At 37.5% G+C, this 27,458-nt stretch overlaps 2 protein-coding genes across 5 annotated transcripts in view; one reads left to right on the top strand and one right to left on the bottom strand.

Annotated features, from left to right (window-relative positions):
• The window catches only part of LOC130910032 (melanopsin-A-like), a 69,198-nt gene that overhangs the window by 23,684 nt on the left and 18,056 nt on the right, over positions 1-27,458 (bottom strand). For all 3 annotated transcript variants that reach the window (XR_009061819.1, XM_057827047.1, XM_057827048.1), the window contains exons 2-3: positions 15,823-15,959; positions 13,150-13,283 (exon numbers count right to left, since the gene is read on the bottom strand). Coding sequence is in view for 2 of the 3 variants with exons in the window: in XM_057827047.1 (XP_057683030.1) it covers positions 13,150-13,283; positions 15,823-15,959 (271 nt within the window). In the remaining variant the exon portion in view is untranslated. The remainder of the gene's footprint in view (positions 1-13,149; positions 13,284-15,822; positions 15,960-27,458) is intronic.
• Positions 24,543-27,458, top strand: part of etv4 (ETS variant transcription factor 4) — a 214,305-nt gene continuing 211,389 nt past the window's right edge. For both annotated transcript variants that reach the window (XM_057827050.1, XM_057827052.1), the window contains exon 1: positions 24,543-24,696. The gene's annotated coding sequence lies outside the window, so the exon portion shown is untranslated. The remainder of the gene's footprint in view (positions 24,697-27,458) is intronic.

The following is a 27,458-nucleotide window of genomic DNA, read 5'->3' as shown; positions in this document are numbered from 1 at the left end:
TGTGTGTGTGGGAGTGCGTGTGTTAGCGCACCGCGTTTTTTCTGCGGAGAAGTAGACGCCCATTTTTGCGTTCTGCAGAGATATTCAATTTAATGCAAAGTTTTTCCAGTCACTCACAAAAACGAATCCTCACCATGGAGAGTTTTAAAATGGCGGCAGGCAAAACAGGAGACGGCATCCTTTTTGACTGAATATTCCAGCCAGGAATATTTATAATCATACGTTGAAAATGAGCGTTTTTTTGTTCTAAATCAGGCTGTTTAGGACAGCTATGCTTTCGGCCAAGGACGTCGCCCATTGAATATGGTACGCCCGGTTGTGGCTGTGTTGTACAATTAGCATCTTTAGTGGGACAAACTGAAACTCTGCTCATAATCTTGGCGGTGCTCTCCAGTCTTTCATGGTCCACATCTTCAATCCTTAGTTCACGCTCAGTAGTTGTTGTCACTTTGAAAGCTTAGGTTTGAAAAACATTACGTATATCCATTAGAGGAGTTCCAAAAAAATTGATAATTACATGCATCGCTATTCGACACGTTTCGATTACGATTCATAAAAGTTCAAAAACGATGTTTTTCCCTCATAACTTTATGGCAGACACGTCTGCCGCCGGGCACCGTTAACAGGCGCGCACACGTTATGATGGATGCTGCTGTTTACTGAGAGAGAGATTTACTCATTTTTAAAAGACTGGAAAGTAAATTTGTGGATGCGAGAGGCAGGAACAGAAGCGCAACTCGGTGGTCGCGCTTTTTAGAGCAAGGGGGGAAGAGAGATCGTTCATTGCTCCTTTACATTTAGATGTCCAGCAGTAGTTTTAAGGCATTTCAAGTAAAAAAATGTCATGAGTGTGTTGCTAAGACCCGTGTGCATCTAAGAGGTGAGTACACGAACCCTCTTGTTCTATTTAGCCTGTATAGTTGTTGTTTTTGAGATGTTAATAGTTAGTGCCGAGCGCTAAGCTAATTAGCTAATACGCTCATGTGTATTTCATCAGCAGAACGTGTAAAACCACGATTAAGTACAGTGGTAACACTACAAACATGCGAAATTGTGCAGAATTCTGTGAAAACAAAGTATATTGGTTAAAATAAGTCTTATTTCTAAAGACACTTTTTTTCCAAAAAATGTGGAATTTATTCTAACTGGGTAAATTTTATTGTATTGTTGAGAGAAAAAAGTACTCCCTTTAAAATGTTTAATGTTTTTCCACTTTCTTGTAAAAAGTAAATAAATAAAAAAGCAACTTCAGGGCAGCGTTTTCTTGTATGGGCATGTTTCCATCGTTCCTGTTGAATCATTAGGATATTCTAAATAAATCATGGACACAAATTTGTTTGGCTACTGTGCTAAGTAGTAATGTACGATGCATCGATAATCATGGTAATAGCTATAACCGCGATCATCGTTTGACAATCGGATCGTAGCACCCTGAATCATAATCGAATCGAATCGTGGGGTGCCTAAGATGGCACACCCCTAATATCCATCTTGTTTCGTCCGTCCTCAGGTGGTTTTGGCTAAGCTAAGCAAATGACCATCTCTAACGTGCTAGTCACATGATCTGTTCGAAAATTAATTTTGACCAATTATAAAAAATGTTTTTGTTCATTTCATTCATTTTTGTTGTTGCTTTTATTGCTTTACAACTTTTATAGACAACATTTTACCGGCAAAGTCCTTATTTGAATTTTCATGTATTGGAAAGTCAATTACATGCAACTCTATTTTAGGCCTTTCGGTCGCCTCCCTTGATCCCCGCGTATGGCCCTTATGTGTGAAATCAATATCCCGGGTAGACTGAAAAAGAGATTACGCGGACATTTAATGGGTCGCGTCTTCGTATAATGTCCGGGACTTTCCCGGGAAACGGTTTGTATGAAAACAGGCGTAAAATTCCCAGGTCAGAGCACGATGGCTGATGACGTAAATATGATGGCGGGCCGATCGTCATTTCCTCTTTCTTCGCAGTAAGACGAAAAGCTGTCAACAAACATCGCAATTATCAACATGGCAAACTAGAAATAGCTAAATTAAACTGAAAACATAACAAAATTAAATTACTACTGGATCTTAGAGCCGAGGAAGAGAGTCCATCATCCATCTTTGGAAATGTGTGGTTTATTTTGTTGCAGATGGCGACCAAAAATGACGTAATGTACGGGTTATAAAATTGCGCCAGCTGCCCTCCCCGCAGAGAGACTGCCGAGTCGCCAACACGGGACCAGTCTATAAAAGTGTTCAACCTGCGTTATTCCCGGGATATCTCTCCATGTGTGAAAGCAATGATGCGGGTAAATCCCGTGTCACCTTAAACGGGAATTTACCGGGATATAAGTCTGAAAGGGGCTTTATTTGTTCACACTTGCATAAAAGTAGTCTCATAATACACTCTCACATGTAATCTACAAATACATAAACACTCACTCACTCACTCACGTGGTCACACTCACTCACGTGGTCACACTCACTCACGCGGTCACGCACGCACTCATTTTTTAACTTTCATAAAAGTACACAATCTCATAATTGTCACGAATAATCTACAAACACATAAACACATATGAATTCATTTACTTACTTGTTCACTGTTTATTTCTTACCCACACATAATCTACAAACACACAAACATTTTTTTACTCTCACACACGGTCATTCCTTCACTCTTTAAATGCAATATCATAAATACTCTCACACATAATCTACACACTAGGCATGTGCCTGTTTCTAGTTTCAAAGTTTACCGAGGTATGAAAACGTCACGGTTACAAAACCACCAAAATTTTCCGTCATACGGTCCTAGCTATTTTTTGTGTCCAAAAAATGCAGCGTGTAATCCAAGGCTTGGAGCAGCAGTGCTCACAACTCCCCCTCCGATTGTTGCTCTGTTATGTGTCTGTCAGTGACACTACACCTGAGCTTTTCTCCCCTCAAAAAAGATAATGTCGCTAGTATGGGAGTACTTCGGCTACCGAAAAAGAAAGAGACAGCCGCGGCTTAGAGGAGGAATAACAGCCGACATGCTTGCGGAGGGTGGTTGCCAGGGTAAGCAACACCTCCAACATGATTTCACATATACGTGACCATTATCCGTCACTTTACACAAAATTTAAGGTAAATAAACACTGTCATGAACGTTTCCCACCAGGTACGAGAGTTCACTCCAGCGTGTTTAGCGATAGTAAAACAAATACTATAACGTAAGCTTGTTAACGTGGCAGATAATGTGGCTAGTTAGCATGCCAAGACTGCTAACTAGTTTCCTCTCTACCATTAGCCTACTTATGTAAAGTCTTCTGCCAATGGAAACATCTGTTCAACACAGGCTGTATTGGGAAAATATTATTTTGTTTTCCTCTGGTGACTTTCTGTGTTGAGAGAGGGTGTGTGCATAATGTGTAAATAATGACACCAGTCATACACGTGTGCGCTCTCTTACTCTCACTCTCCATTAATATTCAACTAATTACCGTATTGGCCTGAATATAAAACGGTGTTGAAATAAGACTGAAAAAGAGGGGGTCATCTTATATTCGCGGTCTAGACATTATACCCATTCACGACGCTAGATGGTGCCAGATATCATTGAAGCAATGTTCTGTCATGACAGAACTCAGCTACTCTCGCCATTCACGACGCTAGATTGTGCCAGATGTCATTGATGCAATGTTCTGTCATGACAGATCTCAGCTACTCCAAAGTTTTACCAGTTTGCATTATTTTATTGCAATGTTTTTCCTTATTCAGATTTGTTTCAAGACGACAGTTACAGTTAGACTTCACTTTGATGGTTAATGCAGTTATTGCAATTTTGTTGTTTTATCACAATAGATTAGTTTATTTACATTTCAAAAACCAGAAGCCATTCATTTACAAAGGTGATTGCACTTTAGTTCACATATTTAAATGTTCAGATATTAAAGATTTGAATGTGGCAAAATAACATGCTTTTTCTCTCAAATATATTGTTATAATCATTTGTTTCGGATGTACTGTAATTATTTTCTGTCTAAAAATTAATTTGGTGTTCAAAAAGTCTTTTTTTTAAACTTCTGCCCGTAGTTGGCTGGGATAGGCTCCAGCACCTCCGCGACCCTCGTGAGGAAAAGCGGCATGGAAAATGAATGAATGAATGAGTCTGGAAAAAGAGAGGGTCGTCTTATAATCAGGGCCATCTTATATTCGGGCCAATACGGTAATATTTATAGTTGTAGTGATATGTTTTCCATAAAATCAATTTGATCATATATTGTTAAAGTCCAGTTCTATTATAACAAGAGTTCTTGTTCTAATGTTGAGCAACTTGAGCTGTGGCTTTGGGGTTAGTCCAGTGCTTCTCAATTATTTTCTGTTACGCCCCCCAAGGAAGACGTAATGTTTCGCGCCCCCCCCAAACTCTCTGCTGCCACTGTAAATAGTATCATTTGTCTATAAAATTACTATTATAAATACGCATCTGCCTAACATTGTCCTTTTTTTCTAATAAAGAAAAAAGTAACTTAGATAAACTTATATTAAAGTATAACTTTATTAACCTTGTTTTGTTTGTAACAGAGAAGACTTGACGCACATCAATTTGCCTGAATTAAAAAAAAAAGTCACCTCCAAACTGTAAAAAATACACTCAAGGTACATTTTTGACCATTTGATACAGAAAAATAAAATGTAATAAAATCAGTAAATAATAACAAATTAAAATTGATTAGAAACATTCACTCATGAGGACAATATGCCAAAAAATTTGACCAAAAAACAAAACTGAATAAAAGAAAAAAAGAGTGTCCTTCAACAGAAGGACAGTTTTTATTTTTGCTGCTCACAGTATTACCTTCTTTACAATGGTGTGGAGTTATTTTGCAATGAGCATGCTAACAATGCTCACTGGTTTACTGATATAACACTGACAAAGCAGGACGATAGTTGGCAATATTCGGCACGTTTTCGCTGAAAAACAATCAAGCGGCTTATCAATGAGATTGGGGTCTAATGTCTTTAAGTGGCGTCTTAATTGATTTGGCTTCTGGCTGTCCACTATATTTTTAGACACAGTAAAATGTGGTCTTTCCCCATCACCCACTGTATTAAAAGTCAAAGCTAAAAGGCAAACGGCACGAAAAAAGCGCATTCTCGGCGGCCTAGGTAGAACCGTAGGTGAGGGCGGTCGTCGTGACGATCCCAAGCCGAAAATGGCACTTCTCGGGCGGCGACGTGAGAACCGGACAAGACAGTGGGTCGCTGCGTGAGTGAGTCCGGTCGGAAAACGGCTTTCGAAAACGGCGGCGGCGGCACACTGCTCTTCATATCTGTTTTCAGTGTGTGCTGAGTGCTCTTCCTTAGTTCAAAAATACTGCGCGCACTCTGAAAATGAGAGCGCCACTGCCACCCACTGAGTGGATGTGCAAGTACACTTTATTCCAGTACGGCCAAAAAAAAAAAGCATGTTCCCCGAGGTCACCGGCATCGCTCTGCGTCCCCCCAGGGGGCCGCGCCCCACTATTTGAGAAGTACTGGGTTAGTCTGTAGGTTCTATTTATTTCAATTTTATTTAAAATATTTATTTTTTGTTATTTATTTGTTTTAACATTGTATTCATGTTGATGTTCCAATACACAAAACTGTTGTGGAAAATAAAATGTTCAATGAAAAAAGTTATTTTGAATATTTTGGTGTTTTTTCAAATTCATTTTAACTCAACATTATACTTATCTTCCAGTTTGCTAATATGTTTTGAAAGATAAAAACCCTGTTCAATGGGAAAAAAAGTTTTTCTTTTTTTCTTTTTTTTTTTTTTAAACCCATTTATCTTTAAATAACACATTTTAGAGCTATAATACCGCAAAACCGTGAAACTGTGGTATTTTTGCTTAAGGTTATCATACCCTCCAAATCTCATGCCAACTACACACACACAAATTAATTTCTTTACTCAGTCTCACGTGCGCTCATTCATTCACTCTTAGATAAAAATACAATCTCATAAATATACTCTCACACACACACATTTCTGTACTCCCACACACTCACTTTTAAACGAAAAAACAATCTATACAGATACACATATTTCTTACATGCTCACTCACACTCATTCACCCTCGCTTAAATACATCACTCACTCCCTCACAAGCACACACACGTATGTGAGTATACCGTGAGAGAGCCTGAAAGTAACTAATAGAAGCCAGACTGGCCCCCCTGAGGACCGACAGGTTTTCCACAAAAAATCCCGAGGCGTATTTAGCAAATCATACCATGAATTCAGTTAGGTAAAAGATTAGTTGTGTTTTCTGGCAAGCAAACCTTTTCGCAATACGATACACAAAAAAACAAAATGGACTTCAATTTAGCCTGAGAAAGTTCAAATTTGCAGACTTGGGCAGTTCGAATTCGCAGACTTCGACAGATACCAAATTTCATGTCGCTCAGCAAAACTACCTTTAGGGCCCGGATTGAATTTAAATCCAACTCCAGGAGGCAAAAATGGTGACTTTGCAGATAAATGTCACATAACATGAGGTCCAAATAAATAAATGGTTCTCAGTCAGTAATACAAAATGGAGACCTCACTTTGATGGCTCGCAGAGATAACAAAATCAAACAAACATTACTTTTATGATCTTTTTCACTCATAAAAACAACAAAATGAAATAAAAAGAGCCATTATGACACCCGCTGCGGGGAGAACTATAACAGCGGCAGCAAAGTGGACAACAGAGGCCCACCACAGGGAGAGGTGGAAAAACCAAGCCAGTGTTTGATATTGTGTATGAATGAGGGTGATAGAAGTCTACCTTAATTTTCCGAATTTGACACGAAAACGACATTTATTCATAGATAAGCCACACTGGACTATAAGCTGCAGTTTTCTTAACTGCGTTATGGGATATTAACACCAAAACATATTAACCGGGAACACTTTATTTGACAGCAGCATCATAAGACTGTCATAAGATCAAATGAACCACCATGAAGCTTTGAACCAATTTGCTGCAAAGCTTCATTGCTTCAAGAAGCTTCATTTGGCCATCATTGCTCCCTTGGGGGAGACAGCCAACCTGCTGTCAACACTGTTGTGGTCCAACATGCCTCCAGTGTCCATTGCAGCATGCATTGCGGTGCTCCGGGTTGTAAAAAAAAAACTAGAGCTGTCAAATTATCGCGTTAATTTTTTAGATTAATCACGTTAAAATATTTGACGCAATTAACGCACATGCCCCGCTCAAACAGATTAAAATGACAGCAGTGTAATGTCCGCTTGTTACTTGTTTTTTGGTGTTTGACGTCCTCTGCTGGCGCTTGGGTCCAAATGATTTTATTGGTTTGGTGAGTGAGCATGGTGTAATTATTGACATCAACAATCGGGGGCTACTAGTTTATTTTTTTGATTGAAAATTTTACAAATTTTATTAAAACGAAAACATTAAGAGGGGTTTTAATATAAAATTTCGATAACTTTATACTAACATTTATCTTTTAAGAACTACAAGTCTTTCTATCCATGGATCGCTTTAAGAGAATGTTAATAATGTTAATGCCATCTTGTTGATTTATTGTTATAATAAACTAATACAGTACTTATGTACCGTATGTTGAACGTATACATCCGTATTGTCTTATCTTTCCATTCCAACAATAATTTACAGAAAAATATGGCATATTTTATAGATTGTTTTAATTACGATTAATTAATTTTTAAGCTGAAATTGATTAAAAATTTTAATCTTTTGACAGCCCTATAATAAACTAATGCAGTACTTATGTGCCGTATGTTGAATGTATATATCCGTCTTGTCTTGTCTTATCTTTCCATTCCAACAATAATTTACAGAAAAATATGGCATATTTTATAGATGGTTTGAATTGCGATTCATTACGATTAATTAAGTTTTAAGCTGTAATTAACTCGATTAAAAAATTTTAATCGTTTGACAGCCCTAAAAAAACTATCAAATTCATGTTCTGTGCTAATTATTCCTTCAGTTACTGTTCCAGTTGTTTCATTAATTGCTAGTTATGGTATTTGGTAACACTTTATTTGACAGTGGCACCATAAGAATGTCATAAGACGATCATAATAATGAAATGACACTGTCGTGAGCAATTAATGAATGCTTATAACAGCTGCCATTTAGTGTCATCCGGCAAATTATCTCACTTTGAATGGATGTAAACGTTAGTGACATAATTTGCCGGACGGCACTTAATGACATTGGTCATAAGCATTTAGTCATGCCCATGACGGTGTCATGTAGAGGTGAAACCAACGATTATTTTTATCATCAATTAATCGGCTAATTAATGAAACGATTCATCAGATAAATCACTTTTTCCAATGATGTTCACAGTTTAACTTGAAGTTGTTTTAGGCATGCAAGTAACAATGAAAACAAAATCCAGTTTTAAAGCACTCTTCTGTATGTCGATTTACAGTTTGAATGGACGTTTGTGTTGAGACTAAGCTGTTATATGAATGGGTTTATGTGTGTGGTTTCTCTATAAAAAGAAATTTACCTTAAACTTTACTATCTAACAATAACTCAAGCGCCAATATGCTTCTCCAAAACACAATACAAACGGACGCTTAGGACACTGATTAGCATAATTGCTAACTAGTTTAGCGGTCAGTGATAAGCAGTAAAACAGTAAAACAAATAAACGAGTGTTTACGCTTGCAATGACATTGATTTTGGCTTGCTAAGATTAGACTTTCAAAAGCGCATTAAATACAAATACAATATTAAATTCCAGAGTGTTTCTTCAAAAGATGCAGAACTGCACTTTAATTTTACAAGAGCAATAAATTCATTTAAATATAAATTAAATTAGTAAAATTACCTAAACTAGCCTCAAATGATATTACAAATAAATGAATTAGGGTCTAAGTACAACAAAAGAACAACTAACTTGCATAGCAAAAGTCCGCTAGCTTAAATGCTATAAAATGCTACACTGCCTATAAACCTATAAACTAAATTACGAATGCATTAAAAAAAAACATATTAGGTCAAACAAAAACTTACCTAATGTTGGTCTTAACAGGAAGCAGCTGGATTCAGCCATGTTAAATGAGTTGTCATATTCAATGTTGCCCCTTGAGGGCAGTGTATCCACCCAAATCAATAAAACTAAATGCAAACACTAACAAAACAAACCATTACAATGCCACTCTAATTAAACGAATACTCAAAGCAGCAAAATTTGATTCAAAGCTTTTCTCTCATCGAATTACTCGAGGTAATCGATTAATCGTTGCAGCACTAGTGTTATGTCATAATTTTGATGGTTTTATGACAGTCTTATGACGCTGCTGTCAAATAAAGTGTTACCTATTAACCGAAATAAACTGACAAATAGGTCGCACTGGACTATAAACCGCAGGATTCAAAATGAGGAGACAAAGTTGTGGCTTATAGTGCGAAAATTACGGTAATCCATTTTGATTGGGATTAAGTCAAAATAGATTGGATTTCTTCTGTCACTGTCAATGGCAACCACTGAATAAAATTTTTGTTGTTTTGTTTTTAAAGGAGCAGTACAATATCCAATAATTTGCAGCAAAAAATGTTACGTTCTTTTAGATTCTATGTGCTAAAAATGCAATTATAATTACGGAATTCTTATGAATTGTAACATAAAATGTAAATGCAAGTTTATAATTGACTGTACAAAAGAAAAATATTGAGAAAGATGGTTTTCTTCTCAATGTTGTCATGTTCTTTTCACATCTTTTCTCATCTGACACGTGTGAGGGAAGGCGTCGCTTTTTTATTCAAGCCTTTCCTTCACCAAATAGATTCATTTTTTCCGTTCTTATTTTTCTCCCCGGCCGCAATTGATGAGGCGGCGGCAGCGATTGGGCGTCTTCATGAAGGTCAGGACAACTCCTGAAGGAAAACACGCTCGCGGCTGACTATCAGTGTTTGATCAGAGGATCCTCTCTATCTGCGCTTCCACTGGGACACACACAAACTGAGACACACACAAATACACATGAGACAGTCAGTCAACACACACGTAGACACCGAAACAAGCACAGGCAAGAGACACGAGACACATACAAAAACACACGTGCAAAAAAAAAAAAAAAAGACACACATGCCCCTACAGACAAACAAATATGCACAAGAGAGATATAAACACAAGACATGTCAGACAGTATACACATACACACAGACAATTAGACAAACACACATAGAGGAGACAGAAAGACGCAATCATGAGATGCAGAGGACTGACACACATGCAAAAAAGAAAAAAAGAGGCACACACAAGAAAGATGCATAAGTGAGAAAAATACACAAGAGGCACACCAACAAAAGCACACACACACTTAAACATGACAGACAAGCCGGTTAGAATTCCGAATCCCAAAGCTCCGACTGTCCGCTGTCAGTGTCCTGAACCCTAAACTGCCTCCAGGTCGCCATTTTAAATGAGAAACTCTTCTGTTGCTTCCCACATCAACAAAAAACAACCCCCCCCCCCCCCCACCTCATACACACAGTCTAAAGTCAATTTCAAAGCATTTTACCAACTACAACTGTCATTTATATTTTTAAATGTTTAATTCCATAGAATAAAATGTTTATGAAAACAAAATTAATAGTTGTCCGACATTATAGCCGATAATATTGGTCGATTAAAGAATTTATGAATAAAATCGGATAATATCGACATCAGTTTTTCCATCATCTGTTTTGAGCCTATATGCATGTTCCATTCAAAGTGAATGCCTTCTGCCTTTGTACAAGGGCTAGTCACAGCTTAGCACAGCAGTTATGCTGACTGACAATTGGATGTCTCCAAACTAAGATGCTTGGGATTTGTTATGTGAGCATTATCATTATTAAAGCATCTACAGTGGTATTAAAGAGAATCTGAACCTTTTGGAATTTCTCACATTTCTGCACAAAATCACCATTCAAGTTGATCTTATTTTTGTCAAAATCACACAGATGTAAAAACAGTGACAGGTTTTCATATTTTAATGAGGATAGTATGCAAACAATTACAGAAGGGGAAAATAAGTAAGTGAACTATCACATGTAATGTTTTGTGGCCTCCCTTTAGCAGCAATAACTTTAACCAGACACTTCCTATACCTGCAGATCAGTCTGACGCATCGATCAGGACTAATCTTGGCCCATTCTTCTCTACAAAACTGCTGTAATTCAGTCAGATTCCTGGGATGTCTGGCATAAAGCGCTGTCTTTAGGTCATGCCACAGCATCTCAATGGGGTTCTAGTCTGGACTTTGACTTGGCCACTTCAGAACGTGTATTTTGTTCTTCTGAAAACATTCTGAAGTTGATTTACTTCTGTGTGTTTTGAAACATTGTCTTGTTGCAGCATCCATCCTCTTGTTAGTATCAACTGTCTGACAGACGGCCCCGGGTTTTCCTGCAGAACATCCCGATAAACATTTGAATTAATTCTTCTATTAATGATTGCAATTTGTCCTGGCCCTGAGGTAGCAAAACAGCCCCAAATCATGATGCTCCCTCGACCATGCTTTACGGTGGGGATGAGTTGTTGATGTTTGTGAGCTGTTTCATTTTACCTCCACACATGACGTTGTGTGTTACTCCCAAACAATTCAACTTTGGTTTCATCAGTCCACAAAATATTTTTGCCAAAACGTCTGTGGAGTGTCCAAGTGCCTTTTTGCGAGCATTAAACGAGTAACAATTTTTTTGTTAGACAGCAATGACTTCCTCCATGGCGTCCTCCAATGAACACCATTCTTGGCCATAGTTTTACATATAGTTGATGTGTGCACATATTGGACTGTGCCAGTGATTTCTGTAAGTCTTCAGCAGACACTCTAGGGTTCTTTTTTACTTCTCTGAGTATTCTACCCTGAACTATTGGCGTCATCTTTGGTGGACGGCCACTGCTTGGGAGAGAAGCAGCAGTGCCAAACTCTCTCCATTTGTAGACAACTTCTCTGACTGTTGATTGATGAACATCCAGACTTTTAGAGATGGTTTTGTATCCTTTCCCAGCTTTATACAAATCAACAATTCTTGAACGCAGGTCTTCAGACAGCTCTTTCGACCGAGCCATGATGCACATCAGACAATGCTTCTCATCCAGACAATTTTTACCACGAGTATGTTTTATAGTGAGCAGGTCAGCTTTAAACCACTCATCAGTGATTGGGAACACACCTGATTTAAATCTTTTGATAATTTTTTTTTTTCAATTGCTCTTTGTCTCCTAAGGCAGAGGGTTCACTTACTTATTTTCCCCCTTCTGTCATTGTTTGCATGCTATCCTCATTAAAATGTGAAAACCTATAAATGTTTGGGTGGTTTTAGTTAAAGCAGACAGATTTTTTCCATCTGTGTGATTTTGACAAAGATCAAATCACATTTGATAGTGATTATATGCAGACATGTGAGAAATTCCAAAAGGTTCAGATACTTTTTCATACCACTGTACTGTAGTTGGGCATCACAATACAATTAGCCAGTCCACGACCGCATATATCTGTATCGGTTTGGTGTGTGTGTATCGGATTTTTTGAGTTGGACAATATTGGGATATCGGTTATCGGTTAAAAATTGATATCGGACTACTCTAAAAGGTAATAAAATTAAAATGAATATAAACAGTAAACCTCTGGTTAGGTTTGGCCCCTATTAACACTTTAAAGTTGGAATTTCATTTCCATAATATTTCATATTATTAAACTCAAAAGTGAACAGCCAATCACGCGCAAATAAACTAGAAATAATATCATTAGTCATGGTAGTGAATCATCAACTTTGTGATGGGTAAACAAGACGAGATAAGTAAGCACTTTGTAGAAGCCCAGCAAAACGTCGAGTACGCGGAGGCCATATTGGTAGGGTCAAATATCCCGTCGAAGGCAATGCACTGAAATTTTAACTTTCCACGTTGAATTAAATGTGATTAACTCTTTCACTGCCATTGACAATGACAGATTTCAAATTGAGTATGGGCTGATGCTCATGTTTCAGTGCCATTGACGGCGCTAGACGTCCAATCCATTTTGACTGGGAGGGGCGAATGAATGTATGTTCATTCAGTAGTGAATTAATCGAGTGCTGTATTTTAATGATAACGCCTGAACGCAAATGGGTCAACATGGTGGGCTTAACGACGCATGCATGACTGTAAATTTACCTCTCTTGCCGAAGATCCACCTTTTATGCATGCTGGTGATAAAGAAGATGGGTGACTGCGTCAGACACATGAAGAAGTCTGTGAAGGCCAAGTTGATGATAAAGATGTTGGACGGTGTCCGCAGACTTCGGCTTCTGTGAGCAAACGTAAGTCAAATTTTTTAGTTTTGTTTTTTGCTTCTTAGTCACAAGGCAATTCATCAACTATCAAAGTAGTTGTTGATGCATTTGATAATCAATTAGTTGTTGATTAGTCGATTCATGGCAGCAAAAATATCTGTTCTCTGAAGGATACCAAAATATGTTATGGACTACATCAAAGTTTACATGGTGACGCTGCGACACCAAGAAGCAGCAACTGTCTTGCGGAATGGCCTTGCCTTAATATGGTGACATCAAAAACGGAAGGCGAAGACGCAAACCTTTGATTCCGGGCTCCAAAGTAGAAGGATTTGATTGCGGGGCTTGCTCCGCAACCAAGCTCTCACGCCGATGATGTCAGCACTTGCACACGTAACTTTGGGCGTGCGCAGCGCTGCTATTAAACATTAAAAACAGCAAACATGGCGGAATGTTGGCTTTAATAGCGTACAGCATGAATGCTATATTTAGACCATGACGTTGCCATCGTAACGCGGGATTGGGACATTATCAAAACGCCCTCGCATACAAACCATGTGATTTCTGCTTGTTTTCTCCGGTAATCTTTCCAAAAAGAACATGCCGATCAAACACTGCTGCTATGGAACTTGTAGAAAAGACTCTAGACATTACGCCATATGAAGGATGTTTTCTTCATACATTTCCCGAAACCAAAAACTCGGAGAAAAAATGTGAAGAATGGATCAACTTGCGCGGACGTCCATAAGACCAGTTTAACGCCAGCAAGGTAGTCAGGTAGGCAGTAAACATTTTGTTGGGGGCCATGGTTCTTCAGAAGACGATGAGGTAAGCCATTTTGATATTTGTACTTATTTTTTAGCGTTGCGTTTTGCCGTGCTGCTTCTGTCTGATAATGAATGACCTGAAAAAAATTAAAATGGTATCTGACTGCCGCGGTTACCTTTTTTGTTATAAAAAACAACTTTAGTAAGGGGGAAGTGTAAATAAATTATAGAATTAAGATTTCTTATTAATTGGGCTGTCAAAATTATCGCGTTAACGGGCAGTAATTATTTTTTAAAAATTAATCACGTTAAAATATTTGACGCAATTAACGCACATGCCCCGCTCAAACAGATTAAAATGACAGCACAGTGTCATGTCCACTTGTTACTTGTATTTTTTGTCTCCCTCTGCTGGCACTTTGGTGCAACTGATTTTATGGGTTTAAGCACCATGAGCTTTGTGTAATTATTGACATCAACAATGGCGAGCTACTAGTTTATTTTTTGATTGAAAATTTTACAAATTTTATTAAAAGGAAAACATTAAGAGGGGTTTTAATATAAAATTTCTATAACTTGTACTAACATTTATCTTTTAAGAACTACAAGTCTTTCTATCCATGGATTGCTTTAACAGAATGTTAATGTTAATGCCATCTTGTTGATTTATTGTTATAATAAACAAATACAGTACTTATGTACAGTATTTTGAATGTATATATCTGTCTTGTGTCTTATCTTTCCATTCCAACAATAATTTACAGAAAAATATGGCATATTTTATAGATGGTTTGAATTGCGATTAATTATGATTAATTAATTTTTAAGCTGTGATTAACTCGATTAAAAACTTTAATCGTTTGACAGCCCTAGTTATTAATGAAAAATTAAAAGCGTTCGTCGCTGTCGCTGAGTAGCATTTGCGATCGCTACACAAAAATAACAATGTAAATTGCCCCCAAGAACAGTCAGAGACATAAGACAACAAGAGGATATAATATAAAAGAAAGACAGGGCATATGGTGGTAAAGGATAGATTGTTGAAACAGGAGAATGTCATTGTCAGTGGCATAAAGCAATGCAAACAATAAAAAGGCGTCGATCAAAAAAGCTAACGCTAGATCAGGTCGGCTCGTTTTTTTCAGCCCTCGACATTCAAGCCATTTCTTTAACTGAACATTTGTATGTTCTTCTAATCTTTACAGATCTTAACACTATTTCCATTCATTTACTATTAGGGACAAACGGGATGTCGACCCGCCTAGCCACAATTGCTAACGTCTTTAATATTAATGAGCAAAAGTGTCGTGTTGCTTGTGGTACGCCATTTACAGTTTTCATATGATTCTTAAGTATGTTTAATGTTTGCAATTTTGTGCCTTTTGGAGCAAAAGAAAAATGCCATTGCTTGGAGTGGGCGGGTATGTTGTCTTCCGGGCTGAGGAGGTTGATGCTGTCAAGGAAGTACATAACTGGCTGTCCCCTTGTAAATCTGGACTGCCCACTAGGGCCTGGCATGAATAGTATGTCGTTTTCACGCGGAATTGCGATATCGTTCGAATGGAGACGAAACCATACAAATACTAACATGAAATTTGTCGGATTCTCGGAGCGTCACCATGTAAATGGCCTTTCAACGGTTTCACGCCCTGTTGAACTCTCCAAAGTTCTTTTCAACTTTTCCTTACAATACTTGTAAACTATCGGCCTTAGATGGAGTTTACCACCCGCTTTAGGCTGCATTCCCAGAGTCATTATAACTGTAAATAAATCCAATAAAATACTACCTGCAGAAAGCATAGATGACCAGAAAATTTCCCAGGATGCCAGTGATGCCCACGGCGAGAATAACCACCCCAATGGTGTAGTGAGCGTGGTCGGGGACGTCTACCGTCGGGAATGCGTGACCTGGAGCCGCTGCCGCCTGGTGAGAAATAAAAGTATTATGACGATGATATTAATTCCTAATGAATTCATCGAGTGTTCACATAGGAGTTGAGCAAAAGTGTCACAAGTGTTTTTGCATAAACATGATGGAGCATCACTAATATATTTGTGCTCATAAACAGGAGAGCTACAGTGGTCATTAAGGCTCTTTAAACGACATTTGGCTGCTGTTTTAACGGCTTCCTATTAAAACGGCACAAACAGGTTTCCAAGGTTAAAGACTTTGGGGGTTGAAGTCTGAGATTTGTTTCCAAATACATTAACTTGCTGGCTGCCATTGATGGCAACATCGTCGGTGGATATTTTCAATGGTCCTGCGTGGATAAAATGTCAGTGAGCGCCTCATTGTAGGCTGGGAGTACGCACATCACACTGAGGAAGGGTGAAAAAGTGAGTTTAGAGCCTGCACATTAGGCGGGCTTTCGTGAGAGAGCATCGCACGACATAGATCTTTGGGAATCAGTCAAATTTTGCAGAAATTTATATTCACTTTAGAAGGAATTCAGCCCAATGGGAAAATATGAATACAGACAGAAATATATAATTTGAAAATGTAACAAAATTGACCAAATAAAACAAACAATAAAATTGGATACAAAAAAATGTATAAATTCATTTATTTTTATTTTTAGAGGGTTCAACCTAACGGTGTTACATTAGATCGAAAAGGTGATACAGCGGTACCTCTTCATACGAAGTTAATTCGTTCCAGGACCTTGTTTGTAAGTCGAAATGGTCATATGTCGAGCAGGATTTTCCCATAAGAATACATTATAATCCCATTAATTCGTTCCACAGCCCGAAAACCTACACTAAATCCTTAATGAATGCTAAATAATTACTATTGCAAATAATACCAATTACACAGAGCAAAACAAATAAATTATAAATAAAAATTAGGGGTGCACGATATCCATTTTTTGAAACCGATACCGATATCGATAACTTCCTGCTCCTCAAGACCGATATCGATAACCGATAATAAATAATTTTTTAAATGTATAACCTGAGTTTTTGAACACCTGGAGGTTTAAAAAACAAAATAAAAAATGGTGGATTCAACATAGATTTGCCTTTGATCTCATCAGATTTTTCATAATGACATAAACAAAACAGTGCGTTTCACCTCTGCACTGCCCGACAGCCAGCTAAGAATGAATGTACTTCCACAAAGCACAAGGCTTGGTCTTTTCTTGCTTTTATGGGAAGACACTTGCCTTAATATTGTGAAAGTACAACAGAAAAATACACATATTCAGTACTCAATATACAACAAACTACACAATGCACTTATATACACAACTATTATATGGATAGCATAGCACACTAGCTTGAGCTACTAAAGCATTGGCTGGCTTCTATAACACAACTTATGAAGTTCTGCACATATGACCCTTCACCACAGAAGTAAACATATTTTGCACATCCATATGTAATAGTAAACATAAAATACTTTCATATATTTCCGAGGCGGAAACGTAACAGAAAGCATTCATGACTGTCACTGCTACCGCTAGACACTGCAATGTGTAAGTGATTGAACCAAACTACTGTAACAAAAAATAGGTACATTGAATTATTCTGACCAGCAGGTGGCAGCACTGCCCCGCAAATGGTCAACTGATTTCCCATACTATTGTGTAAACTGCAAAGCCAGAACCGTACATATTATCGGTCCTATTATAAATGTTATTGGATTTATCGGGATGACGTCATAATTCCCATTATCGAACCGATAATTATCGGACCAATAATTATCGTGCACCAGTAATAAAAATTGGAATAATAATAATAATAACAATACCTTTAATAATGTAACAAATCGGGTTCTAATGTGGCGGATGTGTGTTGCGTGGTGTACCTGAACGCACCGCGTGGCTGACTTGAGAGAGTGAGAGAGGACTTTTTACTTTTTACGGACAGTAGGCATATTTTGTTGCACAAGTTCTGAAATAAATGATTAAAAACCTGACGAAGCTGGCGATTTTTGGGCGATGTTACCACAATAATAATTGTCACCTTAACTTATAAAGACTGGCGAACGGAGGTCGGAGGAGAACCGTTGAGATATTGCCGTATTGTCGAGTCAGTACACGGATGTTCACACCACGCTCATATTTTTCTATCATTTTCGTCTTCATTTCAATGTTAAGCCTCACCTTTTTCCTTTTTTTCACCACTGGCACTAACCTTCTCCCTCATATTCTCCCACCATGGATCGATATATTGTTTTAAAAGGTGTCACTGTTTAAAAAAACAAAAGGAACCAACAGGTTACTACCAAAATCTTCCATTAGAATAATGTCTACGTTAGCTCACTGGCTGCCATTGACGGCACTAGACATCCAATTCATTTTGTCCAGATTGGACAACTAGCGCCGTCATTGACACTGAAACCGGAGCATTCACAGCCAGTCTTGTGGGCAATTTACAGGTCACCAACTGTTCATTTTAGGGCATTTCCAGATTACTTTCTCTTGATTTTTTTAGTCACTTCCTATTCATTTGGGGACATTACTGAGCTACTTCCTTTTCAGTGACCCAAAATAAACACCCTGCCACTTTAAATAGATTGGACGTCGACTAGTGTTAAATTCAAGCCAATTCACAGCAGAAGGATGAAAATGGCTTGTTTTTCAGTTTATTAGTATGTATATTAGTTAAGGGTGTAACGGTACATGTAATAGTATTGAACAGTTTCGGTACGTGGTGGTCGGTTCGGAACGGACGCGTACCAAACGAGTTTTTGACGCAATATAACCCTTACTTTTCGAGGCTGTGAGTCGATCGGGTTAAAGTTTCTTTGTGTAGATTATATTTACTCCGTCTTCTCTACTACAATGAGGACCAACACGGTAGGACAGTAAGAAACGTTAACGGCGCAACAACGTGGCCGCCGCGAGAGCACAGTCAAACGCGGGCGTTAGTCAATCAGCCAATGCACACCAGTCGCAGTGCGGCCGCGTGTTAGATGGGTCCCAGAAGCGGCTCAACGCGACGCACGCGAAAAGAAGGGCAGAGTTTATTATTTGACGTGAGATGCGGCCCTCCTGCGTCAATACCACTAGCTAGGATCGGGCCGGAAGTCACTCGTGTAATAATACGGTGGATCCGGTCGATTTTCAAACTAATGTGCAATCGTAACCTACTTTTTGAGTCCATCAGATCTCTTGAGCGGTAGATCGGGGCACAGTTGACTTGTCTTTGTTGATTTACGGCTGTCTTCCCTGCTATCATAATAACCAACACGGCCCTGTGTTCAATACAAAGCCCTCCTACCACAACAAAACAAGTAGGAACTAATATTCACATAGGAACTGAAGTTATACAACATAAAATATACAATATCACATCACATTTGTAAAATATAAACACATAATAAAATAAATAATAGCCCATTTAAATAAAATACATTGAAATGAACTAAAACACCTGTAACTAAAAAATAAGAATAATACACAGATCCTGCTTACACAATCAAATTTATTAATTTCTTTGTGGCGCTTTAACTTGAGAAAATCCACCAATAAAGCTTTTGAAAACCGTTCATAAGAAAAAAAATGTTTCATAGAGGCATTTCATTTGTAAAATATATGTCAAAATCTTTGTCATTGGGATTGCTTTTCTCTTTAGCACAGGACTTCTTTTTTCGTCTTTCTTTCAGAAAGAAAGCTGACCAATACGCGGGGTCTGAAAGGCAAATTGTTGTTGGATTGTCTTTAAATACCCGCTATTTTTTGAGCAGAATTCTAGCTTTGTATAGGCAAATGTTCCTATTGTTGAAAGCACAAAAGTGTGTAATAAACAACTAGCACATTTATATTTTGCATTTTGTTGTTTTACTGTACCGAAAATGAACCGAACCGTGACCTCAAAACCGAGGTACGAACCGAACCGAGATTGTTGTGTACCGTTACACCCCTAATATTAGTATATATTATCGTAGAATATTGTAAAATGATTTCCTGACCCATGTATCGATAATTGTTTGAACGCCATATCGTGAGATCGTTATCGTGAGCCCTGTATCGCAAATCGTATCGTATTGTGAGGTTCCCACTCCTAGTTCACACGTCAAGAAAATAACAGGGATAAATTCGGAAGCATTTTTTGAAAATGGTAACTAGGCATGTGCCGGAATGATATTCTATGATAACCTTAAGCCTAAATATCACGGTATCACGGTATTGCAATTACAGCTCTAAAATGTGTTACTCTGAGATGTCTGGGTTTAAAAAAAAAAACAAAAACAAAAAAAACCTTTTTTTCCCATTGAACAGGGTTTTTATTTTTCAAAACATATTAGCAAATTGGAAGTTAAAAGTTCAAATAAATTAAAAAAAATAAATAAATAAATATTCGAATTAAATTTTAAATAAATGCAATCCTTTAGGTCAGCCTAAACCCACAGCCACAGCTCAACATTATTACCATCACAACAAAAATAATTTAATTATCTTCCATAAAAAGCACATGTGTATGAATTGTATCACATTTACATTATACACACACTCTTTCTCAATACAGAGTTGCCAGAGAGAAAAAAACCCATGTTCACCACTGCTAGACACACTAAACACACTGGAGTAAACTCTTGTAGCTGGTGGGAAATGTTCATGACAGTGTTTACTAACCTTTAATTTTGTATAAATGCGAAATCATATTGGAGGTATTGCCTCCTCGGAAGGAACCCTCCGCAAACATGTTTTACATGTCGGTTTGCCCTCCTCCTCTAAGCCGCGGCCGTCTGTAACTTCGATGGGGGAAAAGTTCAGGAGTTTCACCTCCTCCAGCCATTGTGTTGCACAGCTGATACACTGACACGAAGTAACAACCGGTTGGGGAGGGTTGACTGAGGGATTTTTCCATTCATTTTTGGGACATAAAAAATAGCTAATACCTTAGGTACGGTATGACGGAAAATTTTCGCGGTTTTGAAACCTTGACGTTTACATACCACGGTATACTTTGAAATCTGTAATCGGCACGTCTAATGGTAACAATTAAATACAATTATCAATACAAAATTTGTAGAACATAAATGAAAGCATTCCTATATATAATATATATTAGATGGATTTTTGGGTTAGGGTTTAGGGTTAGGTTTTTTTTTTAATTTTTTTTTTACACAATTTGACAACGCAAGGAAATAAAAATGAAAAAAAACCCCATTAAATATATAGTGGAAAACACTCAGGTGACTTGAAGTTTCCGCTCTGAGACCCCCAATTTAGCCAATTTTCAAAATTGTCCGATATGCATGTGTGATACGTCATTGGAAAGCTTAAAATCTCAATTTTCTGGGGGAAGAAAAATAAATTTAAACAGCAAAACCCTATCTGGAGGTGAGAGCACGCGAGAGCAGAATTACAGATGCCATGACTTTAACGAGATATTATTGCGTACTTACCTTGTTTCGGTCCAAAAACTCCATGTAGCATGTATCACTGAGTGTCAAGACATAGCTGTGAATGGCCACAGCTGGATTTCTTTGGGATTTTATGGGTGAAACATGGTAATATAACAAGGGTTGCGATGCAGAAATCGCAGACATCAAGGAGTGGTCGAGATTTTCTTTTTCATATATTTTCCCTTTTAAACGTTTTTTTTTTTTTCTTTTTCAATTTTTCTTGTTTGGATCGATTATCATCTGACATATTGGAGAAAATGCGACAGTAACAAAAAAAAAAATACAATTAAGCGATAGTTATGAGGTAGATATCCGTGACTTTTTTTACAGACGCCATTTTTTTCACAATTGTGACACAATTTGTTTAAAAGTTTAAAATGTGCGAGTGAAAAATTTTTTAGTTGTTTTTTTTCTTTTTAAACGAAATATGAGACCTCAATGATTCTAAGCTAAAAACGCCAGACATTTTGATATTTTTGATCAATAAATATAATTAATTACCTTTGTTTTATGGCTGGGTTGAAACAAAAGTGGTTGCGCGACGTCTGTAAACGAGGGTTTTTCAGGGTAAAACGGACAAATTAAAAAATAGTTTGGCGGCTTGAATCTGCTATGGCAGCATATAGACATATTGTTCTATCAAACACAACAGTTGTTTTGGTTTAAAATACAACAGTTTCTTTTAAAGAGAAGTGCAAGAGCAGAAACTGCTTTTTCATTCTTGTCTGTGTTTTCCGCCATATACAGTATATATATATATATATATATATATATATATATTTAAAAAAATATATATATTTTTTAAAAATAAAATAAATACAAACAAGGCCATTTATTTTTACCTTGGATAGGCCTTGACAAAAAAGACACTAAAAGAAAATAATAAAAAATATTTTTTAACATTATAGAAAAATAATAATAATCAAACTAGCAATAACAATATTTAAAGTAAAATTAAACACATGCAAAAAAAAAAAAAAATTCTAACCCTCCAAAAACAAATAGAAAAAATATGTCCACGCAAGCAAGCAGTTAATACCCAAGAAAACCACTTATCAGTTATAGTGTCCCTTATAAAAACTGCACACTCACTGGCCTAATCTCATTAACGGCAATAATGCAATATGGAGCGTAACAATGACAGAAAGGAAGTTGTAACGATAGCGCGGACCTCGTCTGACTGACTGTTGCCATGGCGAAGACTTTATATCGGAGTCACTCTATCATGACAACGCTTGAACAAACAGACATACGCTTGCTCCCGTGCTCACTTGACATTGAAATCTGCAGATCTCAAAAGAGTCATTGGAATAATTACCATTAAAAAACAACAAACAGAATACCCGCACGTGTTATATGCGCGGGTATTCCGCCGCGGGACAATCATTCGTATGCTAGAAGCGCTACTCTACTTTAATTGGCTGCAATTGTGTTTGGAAATTAGCGAGCCGATGCGAGTACTTGAAATTGCTCGAGAGTCTTGCCGCTTCATATAGGGCCTGTATGAGATCTGTATGAAAATATGTAAGGAAAACAAAGCTCTTGTTTTGAGAGCTGTTTCCGCCAGTGGGCCGAGTCGACGCAATCGCGAGTTGTGAAATTCGTTCCTTGCGGTGAGTCATAATGGCTGTATTGATGGTATAGGTAATAACCATACAAAGGTCAAGCACTATATGACGTACGCAACAGGAACTATTATCAGAAAATGTGCGCATCTACAGGGAAAACAAGGCGAAACTGTGCTCCAAACGCGGGGCGCCGAAGCACTTCAAAGCAGACTGCATTACCGGGTTTCAATAGGCTAGCATTTTACAATGCTGTATATAACTCATGGTTTCCTTTTATGATTTATTGTAGTTGAAAAATAGATACCCGTGAATGATCATGTTTCAGTGCCATTGACGGGGCTAGACGTCCAATTCATTTTGACTGGAAGGGGCGAATGAAGCCCCCTCCCACCAGTCAATGAGTTAAATGAGTGCTGTATCAAGGGGGAAATGATAACATTTTTACATAGACTTCATAATGTATTGACATGACACATTCCTCTTTCACTGCGTCACACCTTCCCGAAGGTGGCCGTCCAACACTCCGCTTCATTTATTAGTAGTAGGTCACATGCAGCGATTTAAAGCCGGATTTAGGTTGAAAAAGTCTGAATGCTGTACTGCATACAAACAGGAAGGATTGTCTCGGGGGTTATTTGTTCGTGGATTCAAGGTAATTAATATTTTCGTACCATGCATGCATTTTGAAACGTGAAAAAAAATCAATGGGAGAAATTAGCCGCTACAGCATTGGGATTATACTTCGCAATATTTATGTAAAATAAATGCTACCTGCACGGTTTTTTTGCTTTTAACCAAGAATATAGACTGTTTTACGTCCATATCCATAAAGAATTCAGGGTTTTAAGCATTTATTCACAAGAATTTTCAATGAAAAAGCTCTTTGTTTACACATGGCGGCCGCTAATTTCCTTACTGACTAGCCTCATAGTTCGCAATATCTACGTAAAATAAATGCTACCTGCACGTTTTTTTTTTTTTGTTGCTTTTAACCACGAATCGAGACTGTTTTACGTCCATATCTATAAAGAATTCAGGGATTTAAGCATTTCTTCACAAGAATTTTCAACAGAAAAAGCTCTTTTTTTACTTATGGCGGCCGCTACCGTAATTTCCCGAATATAACGCGCACTTTTTTCCCCCCAAAATCAACTTGTAAACTCATGGTGCGCATTATAAACGGGTACATGGATGGAGACAGAAACATATATGTATTACATGTATTACATATATATATAAACCGATTTTTTTTCATTGACACGGCCACGTTGTGTTGAAGAAACGTATGCGGCGACCCGTTGCCGACCATTATGGTACGTGACGTCACCATTTTGTTTCGGTAATACTTCACTCTAATCGGCCGAATGATTTCGTCTGTGTTAAATTCTGCTTTTTTCACTCTTCATAAAGCACAGAATTTAGTTTCTTGAACTCATTTGAGTCGACGTTTATTGCAGCTCCGCAATTTGGACCATAACAAATGTAAGGACGCACACTTCCTGTGTCCGTCAACTATATCGGTCCCTCGGGAAACTCAAACCCAAATAACAATAGTTCCTTTTGTTACTGTCGTGTTGGCAGCGATGAGCTCTCACGGATTTCCGACTTACGTTCTCACTTTCATTTTACCGTATCAATCCATGGAAGAAACATTTATTCATCATGAGGAAACGAGCAAGTTATACAGCAGCCTTTAAAAGAAAAGTCACATCTGTTTTGTTTTCTCCTAGATTCTGGTAAGCTGGAGAAGTTGTCAAATCATATTATTACCGTAAATATTGTCAGTTTACGTTAATGTTTTGAACTACCAATGTGCTATGCTTGTGCTGTGTTTCACCAGTCAGTAAAATGACATCTCTGTATCTGTACACGAGCTCTGTTTTCTTGTATTCTTCTATTTATTGGTGCTAAAATTAGGGTGCGCGTTATAAACGGGTACAATAATTTCCCCTAGATTTTACAAGTAAATTTGGGGTGCGCATTATACACGGGTGCGCCTTATATTCGGGAAATTACGGTAATTTCCTTACTGACTAGCCTTATAGTTTGCAATATTTACGTAAAATAAATGCTACCTGCACTTTTTTTTTTTGCTTTTAACCAAGAATCGAGACTGTTTTACGTCCATATCTATAAAGAATTCAGGGATTTAAGCATTTCTTCACAAGAATTTTCAACGGAAAAAGCTCTTTGTTTACTTATGGCGGCCGCTAATTTCCTTACTGACTAGCCTCATAGTTCGCAATATTTACGTAAAATAAATGCTAACTGCGCTTTTTTGTTGTTGTTGCTTTTAACCAAGAATCAAGACAGTTTTACGCCCATATCTATAAATAAATCAAGGATTAAAGCATTTATTCACCAGAATTTTCAAAGGACAAAGCTCTTTATTTATGTTTCAACTCTGTCAGCTTTGACGGAGATAGGCCCCCTATGAATCGGTTAATACATTATGAAGTCTATGCACTTTTGACGGGGTGTCATTGGCAGCTGAAGTATTACCGTGTCCATCGCTAACATGTAGGGGTGCACGATATCCATTTTTTGAAACCGATATTGAGAACTTCCTGCTCCTCAAGGATACCGCATACCGATACGATAACCGATAATATACCGTATTGGCCCGAATATAAGACGGCCCTGATTATAAGACGACCCACTCTTTTTCAAGACTAAGTTTGAAAAAAGACTTTTAACACCAAATTAATTTTTATACAGAAAATAATTACAGTACATCTGAAACAAATGATTATAACAATATATTTGAGAGAAAAGCATGATATTTTGTCTCATTCAAATCTTAATATCTGAACATTTAAATATGTAAACTAAAGTGCAATCACATTCGTAAATGAATGGCTTCTGGTTTTTGAAATGTAAATAAACCAATCTATTGTGATAAAACAACAAAATTGCAATAACTGCATTAACCATCAAAGTGAAGTCTAACTAACTGTAGTCTTGAAACAAATCTGAATAAGGAAAAACATTCCAATAAAATAATGCAAACTGGTTAAACTTGAGAGTAGCTGAGATCTGTCATGACAGAACATCGCTTCAATGATATCTGGCGCCATCTAGCGTTGTGAATAGGTATAATGTCTAGACCCCGAATATAAGACGACCCCCACTTTTTCAGTCTTATTTCAATGCAAAATACACCGTCTTATATTGGGGCCAGTACGGTAAATAGAATTTTTAAATTTATATTAACCTGAGTTTTTGAACACCTGTAGGTCAAAAATACTAGTGGTGGATTCAGCATAGATTTGCCTTTGACCTCACCAGAATTTTCATATTGACATGAACATTATTATGATGAACAAAACAAAGACGACTTTAGACTTCAAATAAGTGCCCATATTTATTTTTTCAAATAAATATAATTTGAGTCAATCACAATCAGTCAGTCAATATCATTGACAATGTATTGCCCTGAAAAATGAGCACTGAACTAAAACATAAACCCAACAGGGTATGCGCTTTGTCAGGAGATAAAACATTTGGTGTAACAACAGAGGAGGCTTTTGCAGTCTTGGTCCATGAAGCAACTTTCTTAACCTGGCAATTACAGGACAGCAAGCCTGTCAATAACCAAAAGGCCTCTCCAGAACTTTTAAACATGACACTGTAAAATGCAAACATTTGCTAACTGCCATAGTAAGGTTTATCACTTCGTGATGGAAAAATACGGCCTATAGAACTGTAACAAAACTTTGCATGCTGGTAAAACAGGAGTGGAAACAAACGCACACATCCCAATCCACCGACACATCCCAAAAATATTATCGGGCCGATAAATAATGTTTTAGATTTCAGTCTTTCCCCTAGGATTTTTAAAAGCTGTGGTGGTGGGCTTCATCGGTGTAGGACAGCCTCACCATGTCGTGCCACGGCGAATTTGTTTTTCATTATTTTTTTCCCCCAAGAAGAACCATAATAAAGATATATTTGAGCTCTCAGCTACAGTACATGTATGTAAAATGCATAGCTGATTACAGCTACGTTACCCTACGTAATAATAAGACTTTTTTTTCTCGTAACAATAGTACGACTTACATCTCGTAGTGACTCAGGGTTGGCAACCCAAAATGTTGAAAGAGCCATATTTGACCCAAACCCCCCCCCTCCCCCCCCAAAAAACTGATACAGTATGTTGGAGCCGCAAAAATTTAAAAGCCTTGTATAAGCCTCATAATGATAGCAACACTGGCTGTATGTATCGATACTAGTGATATTAGCCTACTATTGAAATGACTAAGTTGGCTAGAAATACTTAATTAGCCTTCATGATTAAATGTTTATTTTCCCTGCAGTGGATCCTATAGAGAATGACGCACCACATGACTACTCTGTTGTATGATGCCACCACAAGTTTAACTTCATTGCAATATTAATGAATTGAAAGAATGTTTGTGTCATGTTTTCCCTCGTAGAAATCCTATTAAAACAAAAAATATATTTCCCTTCCCCATCTTTTTCCATTTAAAAAAAAAAA

The sequence above is a fragment of the Corythoichthys intestinalis genome, chromosome 21 (genome assembly GCF_030265065.1).
Source record: "Corythoichthys intestinalis isolate RoL2023-P3 chromosome 21, ASM3026506v1, whole genome shotgun sequence".
Classification (NCBI taxonomy): Eukaryota; Metazoa; Chordata; class Actinopteri; order Syngnathiformes; family Syngnathidae; genus Corythoichthys; species Corythoichthys intestinalis.
Note: the sequence above shows the minus strand (reverse complement) of the source record. Positions and strands in the feature narration are given on the sequence as shown.